The 17,999-nt window shown below is 36.1% G+C and overlaps 2 protein-coding genes across 4 annotated transcripts in view; both read left to right on the top strand.

Moving 5' to 3' along the window:
- Window positions 1-1,593, top strand: part of LOC120427092 (sialin) — a 14,305-nt gene extending 12,712 nt beyond the window's left edge. For both annotated transcript variants that reach the window (XM_052708210.1, XM_039591942.2), the window contains exons 4-5: window positions 36-410; window positions 477-1,593. In XM_052708210.1, coding sequence (XP_052564170.1) covers window positions 36-410; window positions 477-668 — 567 coding nt within the window. In that variant the 3' untranslated portion in view covers window positions 669-1,593. The remainder of the gene's footprint in view (window positions 1-35; window positions 411-476) is intronic.
- LOC120427095 (adapter molecule Crk) overlaps window positions 1-17,999 on the top strand; it is a 27,357-nt gene extending 9,358 nt beyond the window's left edge. The window contains exons 1-3 of one of the 2 annotated variants that reach the window (XM_039591947.2): window positions 7,184-7,526; window positions 13,059-13,132; window positions 13,194-17,999. In XM_039591947.2, the coding sequence (XP_039447881.1) occupies window positions 13,213-14,088 (876 nt within the window). In that variant the 5' untranslated portion in view covers window positions 7,184-7,526; window positions 13,059-13,132; window positions 13,194-13,212 and the 3' untranslated portion in view covers window positions 14,089-17,999. Of the gene's footprint in view, window positions 1-7,183; window positions 7,527-13,058; window positions 13,133-13,193 lie in introns of those variants that run through there. The other variant, XM_052708212.1, reaches the window with a different exon arrangement.

Raw genomic sequence — 17,999 nt, 5'->3', positions numbered from 1 at the left:
AAAACAAAGCTTAACCAACAATCTCCCCTTTTCAGAACGGTCTGCTGTCCTCGTTGCCCTACTTTGGAAAGTACGCCATGGCGGTCCTCTCGTCGCACCTTGCTGATCATCTGCGCAAAACCGGCGCTCTGACCACCACCGCTACCCGCAAGATCTTCACCGCGTTCGCCGTGATGACGCCCGGCTTCCTGATGATCGTGCAGGTGTACATGGGTGAGAACCGCTCGTGGGCTGTGGGCATCTTCACGCTGGCCCTGTTCCTCAACGGTGCCGTCACCGCCGGATACCTTGGCAACGGTCTCGATATCGCGCCAAACTTCTCCGGAACCATCTTCGGAATGGCCAACACGCTGTCCTCGTTCGGTGGATTTGTGTCCGCGTACATGGTCGGAGTGCTCACGAACGATAACGTAAGTTTGACCCTGCCACGTGATCCCATAACATAACCTCAAACTCCATCCTCTCCCCACTTTCAGCAAACCTACGGCCAATGGCAGATCGTGTTCTGGATTCTGGCGGTCATCTACATTGTCGGCTCGTCCGCTTACCTCATCATGGGCACCGGCGAGCTGCAGCCGTGGAACAACCCACCGGAGAAGGGCGCCATCGAAAACCGTGAGACTGAGGAGGGAGTTCCGTTGAATCAGCAAAACCAAAACAACAAGTAAATCTCAATGCCTCAACAATTGTGGTAGCTCTGGACCAATGGACCAACTTAGAATCGATACTTATCTTTTTGTACGCGAGAATCGCCAAGAAACCGTGAGCACATGAGCTGAGTGTGACTGCGAGTGATTTCAAATAGTAGAAGATTTCGAAAACAAAAAAACGCGTGCGAGCGTCGTAAGTGCATCTGATTTGCTTTAGCATTTAATAATTTATTTTGTTAAGGGTATAACGCGACATGAAGCAAATCGAAGGTAGTATTTACAAAGAGCTTGTTAATTCCCCCACAAAACAAACATCATTCAGTGATCGAAACGAACAGAGTGTACTTTTCCCCTCCTTTTACTTAGCAAGAATGTGATTCACTTCGACAACAGTTTTGGAATCTTATAATCTGATAAAAAGAAAAAAAGAAAACATAGATTCCAGTTGACACTGCTTCGAGTTTCATGTTTTAGTGAAAATCGTCAACCAAAATAGTAACAAACAAAAAAAAAACCATCAAACAACTTAACAAGAGTATCTTAAAAAACGCAACTTTACTACTTATCTGTTCATGTCAAATTGATGAATTCTATTATGTGCCTTTTACCAAATTATCCAGGGACATTTTTTACTGCATGAAAAAAAAAAAAAAAATGGAAAACAAAATGGTCTGATGATATTTGATGTAGGTATTTAGAGCAGGGTAGACAATCAAGACAAGCATCACAAACAGAAAAAAGGAAAAAAAAACACAGTTTTTTTTAGAAGAAACCAGAATAGGACCACACACGCAACGTATACTCTCAGCAGAAATAGTAAGTATAGCCCAATTGTCAGTAATAATATATTAGGATATTTTTATTTACATTGTGCTGTAGTAATTTTTAGGAATGTATACAAAACACTCAATTTTAACAAATCAATAAATGTTAAAATAAATAACTTGTTCAATTGTTTTTATTTCGAATGATAAAATATCACAAGTCATTCCACTCATTAATAAAACAGAATTAGTTTTTTTTATCATTAAAAGCACAGGAAGAATTAACGTAACGTAACGCTATAATTTTTATCTTTTTATAACATATTTTTAAACTTGAAAAATTTATCTGTATTTAATAGGTGCACCCAGAAAATATTTTGTACGATCAGCCTGTACGAGGTTTGATTCAACAAAATTTTTGTTGAATATATTCAACGCCGATTTTGCGTTGAACCAAACCTTGATTTTCTCAATTTCACAATAATCTTTTGTTGTTTTGAAAAAGTTGCTTTGACGTTTAGCGTTGATTCAACAAAAATCTTGTTTTTCAAATCAACAAAATGTTTTGTTGATTCAAATATGCCTTTTTTTCTGCGTGTGATAAGTATGCTCTGCTCGAGAACTCAAATCATTCGCACCGTTTTTTTATTTGATGTTTTTCTGAATCATGCAAACTTATTGAAAATTGTCAAAAATATTTAATGCCAATGCAAATATTTTTCAAAGTATAAAATGGGGCCAAAAAATCAGAAAGGAAAACATATTTAAAAAAACTTAAAAATTTCAATGGAATTTGATGTTAATTAAATTTAAAACGATTTTAAATGAATTTTTTAGCGCTGAAAATCATATTCGTCACGTTTGGGCTCGATTGAAAATATTTTTGAATTTTCGTGAAATTCCCATATACAGCACTGCAAAACAACTGGGTTGGTGAAAATGCATTTTAAATCTTTATATTTTGACTTTAGTCAGAGTCCAGAATTATCTTCAAAAATATAAATAAATAAAAAAAATCATCGGCCTCAACCATAGAGTTAAAAATATTATTGTGTTTTTTTACCTTCCATTTTTGGGGTTTTTTGGTGTCATATTTGAACTCCTCGATATTTTTGTGTGATTCGATTCTACGAGGTTAATTTTTTCCGTAGACTTGGAATAATCGAGTCTGGACTTTATAATTTTATTTTAAATTTAATTGTGATTGAATTATGAAATATCACCCAATATTTGTTGATCAAATTTTACTTCTTAATCATAATCATTTGTTTTTCAAACTAGAAATTGAAATATTTTGTTTAAGAAATAGATGGAAACCTTTACAAAATGTTTTATGACGCGATATTAACGTTCATGTAATTTCGATATTTATTTTTTTTATAATTGACTTCTCAAACGTTCAAATTCTAGACAAATTTATCATCAAATTGCATCAAATTTCAAAATTATTGAAATTGCACTCTCTCAACACATAATTTCTTATTTCAATTGTAAGGCACTAGCAAATTTATTTATGGTAAATAGGGGAACTATACCCTTTTTCAGCCTTTTTCTGTTATCGGCCTATCAGCACTTTGATCATGAATTACAGCTTTCATAAAGTGTTTTTGACTGTTCCAAAGTAATAAATAGCTCAAATAAAAGTGAGCAAACAACTCTCCATTGTTGATACATCTGAAAATGTTGATTTAATAGCGGAAAACGGCAAAAGTGATGAGAATTGGTCGAACGGCTTAGAGTGATTAAAATGGGTTATTTCCCCTATTATTTATATATTTTAATCAAATAAAGCCTTAGGATGTAACAAAAAAATTGGGAGCACAGACGATAAGGAGCAATTCCAGCTCAAATCAGGAATTTTTCTGGTACTTTTGTACCCGACCCTCTCCGATTTCAATGAAACTTTGTAGACATGTTATCCTAGGCCTATATAAGCCATTTTTGTGTATATGGAGCCAATTGTACTCGAAAATGACATTTGAGAAGGGCGTAAGTTATTTAGATATTTTTGTATTCTGTAATATAAAAATGACTGTATCTCGAAGGCGTTGCATTGTACCAAAAAGTGGTCAAAGACAAACTTGTATGAAATTGAACGGGCTTTCTGAAAAAAATACACTGAAAGAAAAATACACGCCACTTCTATGGGATTTTTCAATTTTTATGTTTAAAAGTTAAATTTTAAGGTGAAGTCACGATTTTTTTTCGTTCAAAATTTTTGAGGAAATAGCCTAAGATGTTACAAAAAGACTCACGAAAAATGCAGGATGGTATATCTCTCCTAAAAAAATACAAAAATCATTTACTAAAACTGTTTTTTTGAAAAGTGGTCTAAATGTCAAAATTTTCAAAAACCGATAGTGGCAATCGATTTTCCAGACAATTTTACATAAAAGTCTCCATATTGACCATTGTCCTAAGTCCAATCCTTGCGAAGTTACAGCGGTTTTAAAAATAAAAATGTTGAAAAAACAGCTTTTTTGGTGGTTTTTGGCATTTTCTATATGACAGACTTGATTTTTCAGTCTCGAAAATATTTTTACCGGAAAGCTCGTCCAATTTCCCATAAGTTTGCCTTTGACAGCTTTTCAATTTGACTCGTTTTAATATTTACGTAAGATGATTTACTATCCAGATTTCTACCACACTGAAAAAAATATTCTGTTTTCAGTTATGAGCAATGTAATTTAGCTCATATCAGTAAGCCCATGCATCCAATTGAAAAGCTGTCAAAGGCAAACTTATGGGAAATTGGACGAGCTTTCCGGTAAAAATATTTTCGAGACTGAAAAATCAAGTCTGTCATATAGAAAATGCCAAAAACCACCAAAAAAGCTGTTTTTTCAACATTTTTATTTTTAAAACCGCTGTAACTTCGCAAGGATTGGACTTAGGACAATGGTCAATATGGAGACTTTTATGTAAAATTGTCTGGAGAATCGATTGCCACTATCGGTTTTTGAAAATTTTGACATTTAGACCACTTTTCAAAAATACAGTTTTAGTAAATGATTTTTGTATTTTTTTAGGAGAGATATACCATCCTGCATTTTTCGTGAGTCTTTTTAATACATTTTAGGCTATTTCCTCAAAAATTTTGAACGAAAAAAAATCGTGACTTCACCTTAAAATTTAACTTTTAAACATAAAAATTGAAAAATCCCATAGAAGTGGCGTGTATTTTTCTTTCAGTGTATTTTTTTCAGAAAGCCCGTCCAATTTCCTACAAGTTTGTCTTTGACCACTTTTTGATACGATGCAACGACTTCGAGATACAGTAATTTTTAAATTACAAAATACAAAAATATTTAAATACCTTACACCCTCCTCAAATGTTACTTTCGAGTACTATTGGCTCCATATACACAAAAATGGCTTATATAGGCCTAGGATAACATGTCTACAAAGTTTCATTGAAATCGGAGAGGGTCGGGTACAAAAGTACCAGGAAAATTCCTGATTTGAGCTGGAATTGCTCTAAGGTAATTTGTCTACAAATTAATTTTGCAACTTTTACTTTTCACCTGAAATTCGAAAATCATGCTTGAAAAAATGAAATCATTATTAGACCGATTCTTTCGTGACGGGACAACGTTTGTACGCATATGTTTTCAGTTTTTTGCTGATAACTTTAAAATCTGTGGGAAAAGGTACCAATATTTATACAAATTTGGAAAGTACATTAAATTTCCAATAAGATTCACTCCAGCAAACATTTAAAAACACAAAGTTTGAGTCAAGTGAGATACAAATGTAGCGTGACGGGACAACATCGTACAATTGGATCATTTTGATTTTTATACACAAAAGTGAAGAACTCTGCTCTCCTAGTAAGTTTTTGGAAAACCCTTTTTCTACAGTTGTTTCTAAAATGAAAAACGAAGATTTTGCTTCCTGGATCACCCAATTTCGTCAAATTTTGTTGATTTGACAGGTACTTCTTTTCGTGACGGGACAACGCAGATATTTTGCAAAAGAGGGTTTTGCTCGCGTTGTCCCGTCACGAAATGAAACAATTGTAAAAATCTCTACTGACTAGTCAACTTTAACTAATTAAGGGTCGCTGAGCTCGAATATGACTCCTAGAATACACCAAAGTATTCAGGGAATGTGAAATCCAAGGTGGCGGCCAATATGGCGGTGCTAGAATATTCGATATTTTATAAAGAAATGTAATTGGCAATGGACAGGTAAATTTCAACAAAGGTTTGCTGAACTCGAATATGACCCCTGGAATTTTCAAAATACTCAGGGAATGTGCAGGAAATGTGCAATCCTAGATGGCGGCCAATATGGCGAAGCTAGAAAATTGAATTAAATTCCCTGAGTACCTGCTTATTTATTCATCTGTCACCGTATTTGGCATTTTGCTGCATAGACTGTTCTAAGGACTTTAGAATATTGTAATGATTATATTCGAGTTCAGCATCCCCAAATTAATTAAATTTGACCTGTTGACTGCCTGTTACATGTCTGTATAAAAAATTCCAATATTCTAGGTTTGTCATCTTGGCCGCCATCTTGGATTGCACATTCCCTGAGTACTTTGGAGTATTATATGGCTCATATTCGTGTTCAGCGACCCCAAATTAGTTAAATTTGACTAGTTGATTGAACTTAAAAATCCCTTCATGGTGGTTTTTCCATTCAGCCGCCATATTAGACGCCATCTTGAATATCTCGCTTCCCTTTGAGACTCAGGGAAAATTTGGATTCAGGAGTGTCGATTCAGTCTAGATCGATCAAAAACTGGCATGTTACACGATTTGCTTCTAGACACGACGAATGAGCACCTTTTTTTTTGAATTCGTGCATTGACCAAAAAATTGGCGTGACGGGACAACGCAAACCTGCGTCAGTCGTAACTCTGGTTCCTCTTGACCAATTTTCGATTTCTAATAAGCATTTCAAAGGGTTTTTCGAGTACGAAGAGAATCCAAAATATGATGCAAATCGGATTTCACGAACTATTGCAAATTAAACAAAAGAGTCATTTTACTATAAAATTCCGTTTAGAATGATTAAATATCTGCATTCCATCCATTAATTTGAGCAATTATTTAAAAAAGTTGGGAAAATTTAAAAATTCCAGCATTTATACATTTTACAACTTCTGCTCACAGATATGTTTAGAATAGGAACTTTGGTGTGGAAATATGTTTTTTGTGTTGTTCAAATAGTTGGAAAACATGGAAAATTATCAGAACCATCCAAAGTTCAACTTGAAAAAATGACTGCTTGGTAAACAAGTGCTAAGAATCGGTCATTATTAGTTTTTTTTGCCAAGTACAAAAATACACTCTTCGTTTCAGTATGGAATTCCCGCAAACGCTCGGCCCAGCATGCTGCGCTGCCCTATCAGCATAAATGGCGCACCCCCTTTTTCCAATGTTTATGCTGTCCAACCCCTCGACGTCGGCTGTCATCGGCGCATATCGCCGCGCGGGCGTTTGACAACCCCCCCAACATAAGCATAGAGCCGCGGTGGGTTTACTGGCGATTTTCGTATAAGAGAAAATTAAAAGTAAATTCGAGTTTTTTTTATTCTTGACATTTTATTTTCTGGATGCAGTTAAGCACGATTTGAACAATAAACAATACAATTTGTTAATACCAAGTTCAGGTAAATACTGAATTTCAGGTAAACCCTCTAAAAATAGTTATAAAAATGGCTTTTTTTTAAGAGTTGTTAGGATTTATATATTTCTACAATCTTCTTCAAACACACCGTGCCCATCTGTCAAAACGACTGCTGCCAAAGCTTTCATCTTGTATCGCTCCTCGTACTCTCTTGCTAGCTCTGTTCGTCGTCGTCGTCGCGTATCCGCCTCAATTGATTAATATAATTTTTGGTCTTCGCAAAAGCCGCGGTGTGAAAAGTGGTTCCAGATTCCGGATTGTGCATGCTAGTGAGTGTGTTGGGTGTGTGCCACCAGCTGCCGGGGACGAAGCGTGCGGATTGTATTCGTCGGTTGTTGTTCCGACTGGTTCCATTCCGCCCCGAACTCGAATGATGGCGTAACGGGGAATCTGCGCTGGATGCTGCTGCTGCTGCTGGTTTGATATCTTCGGATTATTCTGTCACCTCTACTGGCCAGGGAGCGGGTTTCACGTAAGTTATCTTCTTCCTATCTCCGCTGGTCCAACTTTTTTTCCATCTTCGTCCGGAAGAAGACGACGACGACGACGCGTCAACGCCTCTCTTCCCCGTCAAAATCGGTGGCAAAAGCAAGGGAAAAACAAACAAAATTCTGCCCAGCGGAACATACCAAATTTGTCGTAGTCGATAAGGCTTGGTCGATTTTCGGTTCCGACCAAAGACCATGAGTCAGTTTTGTTGTTGTTGATAATGGCAAGGCGTTTAGTCACATAATCGCTAGCAAGAGCTGGATTGGAAGCATAGTTTTGCGATTACGTTGTAACGTAGAGATAAAAAAAAGAAGTATAGTGGGAAAACGAAAAGATTAGAAGCGATATCGAAACAAGTCACCGTGGAGTGGGGTAACTTTGCGGTTTAACAAACGTTGTAAATTTTGTGTTTCTTTTGAAATGGCTTGTTACTTTCCTACCTCGGAAATGGTTTAAATGAGCAGCAAAATCGAACGTACTCTTTTGCTAGTAAAATCATTCCGCTTACTCTAGCGTGATACGATGATTAAAATAACTAAACAATGGATTTACAATGATCAAAGTAACTATAATGGTTTTAAAATAACACTCGAAAATATTTTTCATTAACAAAACTCTGAACACGCCTTAATATAAATATTAACATTTTAGTTCAGTGACAGTGAAATGCAACGGAGTCATTCTTAGATACCAAGCGTCTCCATGGAATCTCACTTTTTAGAATGGATCCATGGAGGCGCCTGGTTTTACAGAATAAAACCTATAAAATATTATGGCTGGGAACTAGAGGTGGGCTTAACTCAGGGGTGCTCAAAGTTTTTGAAGGCCGGGCCAAATTTGAAGCTCAAATGAGCTTGCGGGCCAAATTTACAAAAAAAAAGGTTGTTAAAAAAATAAATTACGTTATTTTAATGTAAATAATCGGACATTTCTGCTATTTAAAAAAAATCTTTTCAAAATAATAGAAACCACAAAATAACGAGTTTCTATCAGTATTGTTGTTTCTGGTATTTGAAAAAAAAAGTTCTTAGCTGAATGTACTTGCATTTTCAAAAAAAAAAAAAAAAAATAATGTTTTGTTTTTATATTTCGAAAATTGTGGTGACATTACATGTTGAACAATTCTTCTATAAGTTAAGTGTGGCTAATGAAAAATCGTTGAGATCCAGAATTTCAACATTTCAATGATTTTTTTTTTTGGAAAATGTTTTAAGCTTCCGTATAGTTAACCTGCAATCATTATTTTCAAAAAAAAGCGAAACTACATTTATTTATTTCATCGAAAATTCACTGAAATTCAAACTATTTTAAATAAACCCAAACATGCTCAAATGATTTTAAATGCAAAGGAATGCATATTTAATTAATTTCAGCTGAATGCTCTTAAATTTCATTTTTTTAAGTTTTTTGAAAATATATTTTTGCTCCTGGTTTTTCGAGTAAATTTTTTAATAATGGTGGAGGGGTGGGTTGATCGACGAAAGCTTTGTAAAATATTTGCTGCAAACTTGATCCTCCGATTTCCACATTTTGTCTGCCTGAATCAGTTGATAGTCAATCAGATTCGTTATCTAACTGTAATGAGTTCGAATCCCTAATGAAGTGCAATGTAAGATTGAGGGTGACTTGCAAATTAATAAAGAAAACTTTTATTTTTGCATCTATTACAGAATTCTACCTAAGGCAAACTTGAACGTCTTTTTGATATTTCTAAAAATGTTTGATGAAAGTTTTGACGACATTTACTAGTTTCACTCACATTGAAACGTGTGAAATTGTTTTAATTATAAAATATTTTGAACATATTATTTGTATCCTAAAGTGGGGATCAAAATATTGATAAATTATAAGTTTTTTATATTAACAAAAAAATAAAAAAAACATTAACTTATAAAAGCTTAAAATAAACCATAATTTTGAAAAAGTATAAAATCACTTTACAAGTGGTCAACGGGCCAATTATAATGATCATTCAAAATGGGTCCGCGGGCCACAAAATATCACCTCGCGGGCCACGTTTGGCCCGCGGGCCATACTTTGGGCACCCCTGGCTTAACTGCTCTTTTATAGAGCTTTATGACGTTTCGCGTACGCACACTAGCGCTCCATTCGGTTTTGCTGGCTGACCAAATTTAACCTCACTTTATTTTCGTGTATGTACACGCAATACATACGCACGTAGATTTCTCTATAGGAGCCGCTGATTTTTTACATGCTCATTAAATAAGCATCTCTTTCGCTCTATTCCTAAATTTTGTTGAAATGGCTGTTGTAAAGAATGGTTTGTTTTCTGAATGTTTTTTTATTGAACTTTTATAAATTATTAAAAAAAACTAGAAGAATCGCTTGAAAACCTTAGTTTTTGGCGGTATCTATCTAATTTTGATTTTGGAGATAATTGCTATTAATTTTACGAAAATGCGTTAGGTTCTGGTAAAATTAAACTAATGCTGATATTTTATTTTGAGAAAATATGAATTCCAAAGTTTTATCGGTCAAGAGAATCACATCTCATGGGCTATTTAGTAGTTTTTTGGCAACATTTTCCAAGCATTTTGAAATGATCAAATTTGTATTCGGGTAATAATTTAATGCATCTTTACGAATAGTTATGCAATGATTTTTTTTTGTTTAGAAAATCATTCACATTTTAAAGAAAACTACAAAACGAAAAATATGACATTGGAAACTTTTAAATGGTGTTCAAAATATTGTCATAAATGCTATTTAGATTCTTTCAATGTACATTGTTGAGATATTTGCAAAAGACCTTCCAACGAAATTTGTCGATTCAGCTATGAAAATGTCGAGGAAAAGCCCATCTTAAACATGCCATTTATTTGTCCTAAACTCTTTCAAAAGACCGGAGTTTAAAAAAATGGCGTCCCTTTTTTTTAGAGCCATGGTTTGTTCGCTCTTTTTAGTCAACCGGCTCCCGGCTCGCTCTTTTTTTTATTACCTCTACTCTGCCCATGTTCGCATAAATGTCCCATATGCAAAAACAGCAAGCTGAGAAAAACGCATTTGAAGCTGTCTCATACATAAGCCTACGTGTTGAGTTTTCGCGAAAAACCTGGATTTCCTCCTGATATCTTGAACAAAGTACTGGATGTTATAGACTCTTTCGAAAGAGCACACAATTTTGAACCAAACTGCATCAATAACTCGAAATTGATGAAAATGCATATGGGACATTTATGCGATCAGGGGCAGTACTGGGAACTAAATGTTATTCAATAGACTAGATCCGGGGTGACCAAAGTATGGCCTGCGGACCCATTTTAAATGATCATGCAGTGATTTTTTTTTAAATTGATGGTTATGTTTAAACTTTTTTTTAATAAAATGAGTGATTAACTACTATTTCGTCAACAATATCATTTTTTTTTGGGAAATGTGTTATAAAACATTTGACATTTATTTAAAAGTTATAACGCACTGAGTTTAAAACATATTTTGCATATTTTTTTTTGGAAGCCTTTGTTATTCGAATTTTTGACCTTTCCTTAACAAATTTGAGTCACTACCATCTAATTCAAATTAGAGAAACAACTTTTAGAACATATTTTCGCAAAGATTTTTCATAAGCTGCAAATTATTTAACCCTTTCAGGCCTGAATTTTCAAAAAAATATTTTTTTAGTCAATGATGGGAAAATGATTTATATGACCATACGAAAATTATAGGCTTGTTTTGGAAATTTTGATATTTGGGTCATATATGACCCATCAGGCTCGAAAGGGTTAAAAATGAAATAACGCCCTTCGTATAGTGTTTATCATTCCTTTCAATTATTATTAGAAAAAAAAATCTAAAATTGAATAATATTTTAAGCTTGTATTTTTTTTGATTCTTTGAATCTAAAATCATTTTTTTGAAAGCTGATTTGAACACAACTCTTTAATTTTTTTTTCCGTTTTCTAACTTTTATATGATAAAAATGTTTAAAAAATATCATAAATAAAACAAAGTTATTTGCTGAAATTTCTGTCAAAGTTTTTGAAAATTTCAAAAACTTTATTTAATAACGTAATTATATTTTTTTAAATAAACAATTATCCAAATTTTTCATGTGGGCCCGTTATTAAAAAACTTTGGGCACCCCTGGACTAGACAGTGTTCTTACAAAATGTGTCGAGTTTCAGATTCCATCACAAACAACTTGAAAACAAGATGTTGAAGTTAATTACAGTCCATACATCCATACAACTTCGACGGCAAAAAATTAAAATTGAAACTTTAATATAACCCAAAAAATGGACGAAATATTAGGGTAAAGTCGTGAATTTGAAAATGGAATTTTAGTGATTACTCGGAATAAAGTTGTTTATACCTTCGGGAGTTTTTTTTAAGGTCGAACAATTTTCATTGTTTTTTTGTGGGTTTTTTTAGTACCCCTGACTCAAGGCGGTTAAAAAAACCCAACAAGCAAAAAAAAAAGTTTTTTTGTTTATGGGACCTTTAAAAAAACTCTAGACTTTCTGTATCAAACAAACCTTCTTTTCCACGCGCTCGGTAGTTGTAGAGTGATAAGATTTTTTTTATTAATTCAATTTTCCGATAAAAATAAACCTTAATACTGCACTGCCGTTTTACGCACAATTGTCATTTTTTGACGATTCTGACTTTTTATCATTTTTAAGTTTAGTTTGACGTAAACATTTAGAAAAACACATAAAATCTAGTACTTTGTTCGGATAATCATTGAAAACAACATCAAGTCTGTTTGTCCCATCGTTGAACTTTTACGCATAATTGTCCCACCTAGTATTTTGTATCACAAAATCATTAGTTTTACGAACATTTTCTCTTGTTTATCTGTTGTATAGCAAGAGGATTACAAATAAGGGTGATAAAATGATAACCAGGGTGATTAGGAACATATAGAGCGAATAGGGACCCACGGGACAATTATGCGTAGAAACACAAAAATCGATCGAAAAATTTCAATCGCGTTTTTCTCAGTTGCACTTTTTCGAACATGGGACAATTATGCGTAGAACGGCAGTGCAGATAAAAATGTTCAATCCACTTTTACCAGACTTAGTTAATTTCAATCTCACCCCACGCTACGATACCGAACAGATGCGAAGAGGTAGACTCTGCCGGAGAGTGATTAGAGGTCATCCTCGCTTCATTTACGGTGTTCGCACTAGACTTCTACGGTATACGGCTACCTATACAAAGTTCGTACCCGAGCTGGGGTTATTTATCTCTTCTACCTATACTGTATAAGAGCAAAGTTGGAGGTATGAGGTGGTACGCGGGGATGAAAACGAAAAGTGTGTGACGATTGCACTTTACACTTTTATCAGAACGTCGTGCTGTCGTCATCGCGACTTTTGCTGATGCATTGAGTCTCTCGTTCAGCATATGACGTCGGCAGAGTCAGAGTCTGCCTGTTTATATGTATAATGCCCTAATTAGGTTTTATCGAGCAAGAGAAATTATAATGCACACATTGTTGTTGCCGCCTACCACTAATGAGTTCGTTTCGTGTCTTTCCTCTTTGCAGATTTACTGGAGCATCTTTTATTTTCGGAGGGTGAGGGCATATTCTGACTTTTATTGGACTCGTTAAAGTGTAAGGTAAATGAAATTGTTGTTATAGAATAACAAAACAAGTTGATGCAATTTGTTTTCTTTTTAGTGGTAAGAACGAGTTCAGGATGTCCACCTTCGACGTGTACGATCGGGCAGCCTGGTACTTTGGGTCGATGAACCGCCAGGACGCGACAGATTTGCTGATGAACGAGCGCGAAAGTGGGGTGTTTCTGGTCCGGGACAGCACGACCATCGTCGGCGATTACGTGCTGTGTGTGCGCGAGGACTCGAAAGTTAGCCATTACATTATCAACAAACTTCCGTCGGACGACGGGTGTTTCGTGTTCCGGATCGGGGACCAGACGTTTGCCGATTTGCCAGATTTGCTGACGTTCTACAAGTTGCACTATTTGGACACGACGCCGCTGCGGAGACCGGCGATCCGGCGCTGCGAGAAGGTGATAGGAAAGTTTGACTTTGAGGGCAGCGATCCGGACGATTTGCCCTTCAAGAAGGGTGAAATACTGGAGATTCTCAACAAGGACGAAGAGCAGTGGTGGACGGCGAGGAATGGACGCGGCCAGGCGGGTCAGATTCCGGTACCGTACGTGACCCGGTACGAGGACAACATCCTGGACAGGCCACCAAATGCGACGGGAGGAGGAGGAGGCGGCGGTGGCGGTGGAGGAGCCGGTCCAAATGTCCACCATCACGCGCCACCCTCCGGAATGCACAACCACCATCACCAGTCGGAGAATTCGAACATTTTCCGATCGAACCTGAACCGACAGCTGCCGGCGCTGGCCCGGGTCAAGCAGGAGCGCGTTCCGAACGCGTACGACGAGACGGCGCTGAAGCTGAACGTGGGCGACGTCATCAAGGTCATCAAGACGAACATCAACGGGCAGTGGGAGGGCGAACTGCGCGGCAAGGTAGGTCACTTTCCCTTTACCCACGTGGAGTTTATCGACGACGATGTCCACGGATGGAGCGGACACTAGGCGCGGGAGGGCGTGTTAGGATTCTTTTTTGTTTTCTTCTTTGTGTAGTTTTTCTCTTTTCTTTTCACATTGAGTGAGGAATTTATTTAATTGTACAGATTATTTTATATGCGTATCGTGTAGGATGTATGTTTCAAGTCATTTATATTTTATGTTTAATGTTTAGTAAGTGAGAACAATAGGCAGCCGATGTAAACGCGGGGGCAGGTGTATAGAAAGAGTTAAGATATATATAAAAAAAACAGAAACCATTCTAAACTGACAAGATTGTGAAACACCCAAATTATTATATTATAATAATGGATAAAACTACAAAATATATATATTTATCAGTCGCGCCAAACACACAAGGTTAAACTGCCGCCAAAAACAACGATTCCATCAAATGAAGGTATAAATTTACTCGGCATCCGGACGGACAGTGGTAGCGTTAACAAGACAGACAAGTCATAATTCGCGTGAATATTAGCTTAAAAGTGTCTTACCGATCGGTTTGGGTTTAATCCGGGAGTCGTCGGTTAGGGTTTTGTGGGCACAAATCAATAAAACAACTTTTTTTTGTATGAAATTCAGTTTCGTGGAATTGATCAAAGTAAGCCAATTTAAATTATAGTCATATTGTGGAGTCTATCCGGGCAGACGGTAATAACAAAATTCATGCCATTTCAATAACAACCATCCACAAACCACGTGGACACCTTAGTTGGCGATTGTCCACGCTCCATACAAACAAGATTTTATTTGTATGGAAATTGTCCACGATGGGGGCGGGGATTTCAAAAAAAAAAAAAAAGAGTTGAATAACAGTTTATGTTATCATAACTAAATTTGTTATTGGTCTGATAATGGTTGACAACAAAAACAACTTGGGAATTACATTATTTGTTATGGAAGAATGTCTCCAAATATTATTGGGATGGTCGGATAAGTTGTTAAAATAACAAAAAATAATAACAAAGATTTGTTCGAAGAATAACATAAAATGTTATTAGTTTGTTATTACAATAACAATCCAATAACAAAAAAATCTTTACGGCGAATAACAAAACTTGTGATTAATAACATAAAATGTTATTGGCCTAGTATTTTCAAATATCAAAAAAATTTATTCCAAATTTATTTCCGTCTGCTCGGGTACCAATCAAAACTCGAAAGAGTTTTAATGAGCACACAGTGGGGGATTTGACCGGCAGTTAAGTTATGGGAAAGTAACGTTTGTCTACTATCGACAAATTACGACTGATGATGTAAATCTCGGTATGTGTTCGAAGCTTGTTTACAAAAATTCAAATGTTCAAACATGTCAATAATTTAAAATTCAAAAGTATACAAATTCAAATGTTTCAAATTTAAAAATTTGGGAATTCAAACGATCAATTCTAAAAATTTTTTTTTAGAAAAATCTATTTTTTTCAATCTAAAACTTCTAAATTTAAATCTGAAAAAAATCTTAATTCAAAAAATATAGAGAGTTACTAAAAGTATGTCTGTAATTGACGGTTGTACTATTAATGAAGTGCAGATACGGTTACAGCTCATGGCTTGCTTCGATCTTCTACTTCAACACTCCCCCTGAAGATGCTGTCCATTGAACTCCGGTTCTCTGCCAGCTTCGTCCTCTGCAACGGCTTCGTGGGACCTTCGGAAATCTGGTTGTCCGTGCTCACGTACTCCAACTTCACCACACCTTGTTCCAGGATCTAGTGGTGCCGGATGTCGATCGGTTTAGTGAATCCGAACTGGCCGCTGAGTTGCTTTTTAAGCGTGTTCGTCTTCGAGATGTTGCTGAAGATCATCAGGTCGTCGACGTAACTGGCCACGATCAGGATGTTGCCATCGTTCTTGCTTAGGTAGACGCACGGATCGTACTTCGTCGGGGCTAGTCTGAACTTCTTCAAAGCTGCGTCCAGCTTCTGGTGTTAGACTGTACTCGACTGCTTGAGCTCATACAGCGGCTTTTTTAGTTTGGATGCTGCTCCATGTAGATTTCCTCGCCGAGGTTCTCTTGGAGGAAGGCAGCTGGGGCGTCCATTTGATCCACAGCCAGGTCGTGTTTCGCGGCCAGGGCAAACAGTTACCGCAGCGAACTATCGAACGACCGGGGAGTAAGTTTTTTGAATACCCACTTGAACTTGATGGCTTCCCGTCCCCTCGGCATCTCGGCGAGCGTCCACGTGTTGTTGTCGACCCTGGAACTCCTCTTGCATGGCTCGTTTCCAGCAGTCACGGCCGTCGTAACAAAGTGCTGTCACAATCCCTGCGAATTATGGCAACTTTTCCGGATCTCTTCCGGAAAAGATCCGGCAGCTGTTTTGTAAGGTTTGACGTTTTCGGTGGGACAAATGAAAACAAATCACTTTGCGCGTCAGCCTACAAAAAAACTGCAAATGCTTACTTTGATCGATTCAACTTGATGCTGCATTCTTTAGATGAGCTACCATGCGTCTCCATCGAAATGTTTGCTACCAACTGTTTCAATGGAGACGCGTGGTGATTCGACATTTGTAATGCATTTTAGTTTCTTGTAATCTTTTAAGAAAGGGTTTCCAAATTCCACAGCCAAAACAAACAAATAAGTAAACTAACCGAAACAAAAACAAATCGAAGCAATGGGTCCATGTAGGTGAATGTAAAATCTTCGCAAACCCGCTAGACATTTCGCAGCTTTTCTCCCAAAATACGGCGATATCTCACAACCCTTCAGTTACGCGACTATTTTTGGAGTTTTTTTTAAACCTACATCGTAACGATTGTAGAAACAGCGACAGACAACAACAGAGTAAATAATATTTAAATAATCCAGGGAACTTCTGCAAGTGTGTGTATAAATGAAAGGTACAGGATATATATTTTTTAACTCAGATTTTTTGCCCCTCACGTTTGACGAACGTGTGTTTTCCCCAAACTTAGGTGAAAGGTCCTAAAAACAAAGATGGAAGTATATTTTTGTTTCATGCGTTCAAATCAATTATATATTTTTGTGTACATTTTCCAAACTGATGTTAGTTAGAGTTTTGTAACAACTTGTAACACTCTTATAACCGTAATAAAATGAGAAAAAAAAAAACACTCGATAAAACCCCACGTTTGCCAATGAAAAGAACTACTAAACAACTACTAACGTTGACGCAAAGAAAAGGTAACAATTATTAATGTGCAATAAACAGAAAAAAAAACTCAAAATCATGCGAAACCCACGACACAACCAATAACTAATAAAACTGCAAATACAAACAAGCAAGAAGAATAAATGAAGTAGAGTGTAAGTTTTGTGCAAAGGCTGATTCGATCTGTATGATGAAATTAACAAAAAAAAACTTTAATTTAAACAAGCGCGTTAAATTTATCCTTCAAAACAAGCAAAATAAGAATTTCTGGAGGCGCCAGGCGAAAACCATACGAAACAAACAATCACAAACACACCAGAGAGATTCAAAATAGCGTTGTCGTTCACATGTTGGAAACAATTAAAACTAACAAAAATCGAGATAATATAAAAAAATGCAGAAACATACTCTGTCAATAGTGTAGCGAAACGAACATTCAGGAAAATAAAATCAGTAATAAGATGAAGAAGAAAAAAACGATATATTTGTAGCTTGTAACCTTTTTTTAGTTTATGCTCCACGTATAAAATTATTGCTCGATATATAGAAGCTTTATTTGAGAAGAAAGTCCCAGAATCGGAGTAAAGAGAGCAAGTAATATCAGAGCTGTTCGACACAGTGAACGCGGACAATGTGGAATAGATTAGTCAGTAATGTGAAGTATAGCAAAGAAGAAAAAATAGGGAGAGAGGTGAAAATTTATTCAATCTTCGTGTTTGTATAAAAAGAAAATTCCAGTTTATGAAAAAAGAAAAAAAAAAACAATGAAATCATTCAAAAATTAGGGAGCGTTTGCGACAAGCA

Source organism: Culex pipiens, chromosome 2, assembly GCF_016801865.2.
Source record: "Culex pipiens pallens isolate TS chromosome 2, TS_CPP_V2, whole genome shotgun sequence".
NCBI classification, from domain to species: domain Eukaryota; kingdom Metazoa; phylum Arthropoda; class Insecta; order Diptera; family Culicidae; genus Culex; species Culex pipiens.
The sequence above is the reverse complement of the archived record's forward strand: the minus strand, read 5'-3'. Positions and strand labels throughout refer to the sequence as shown.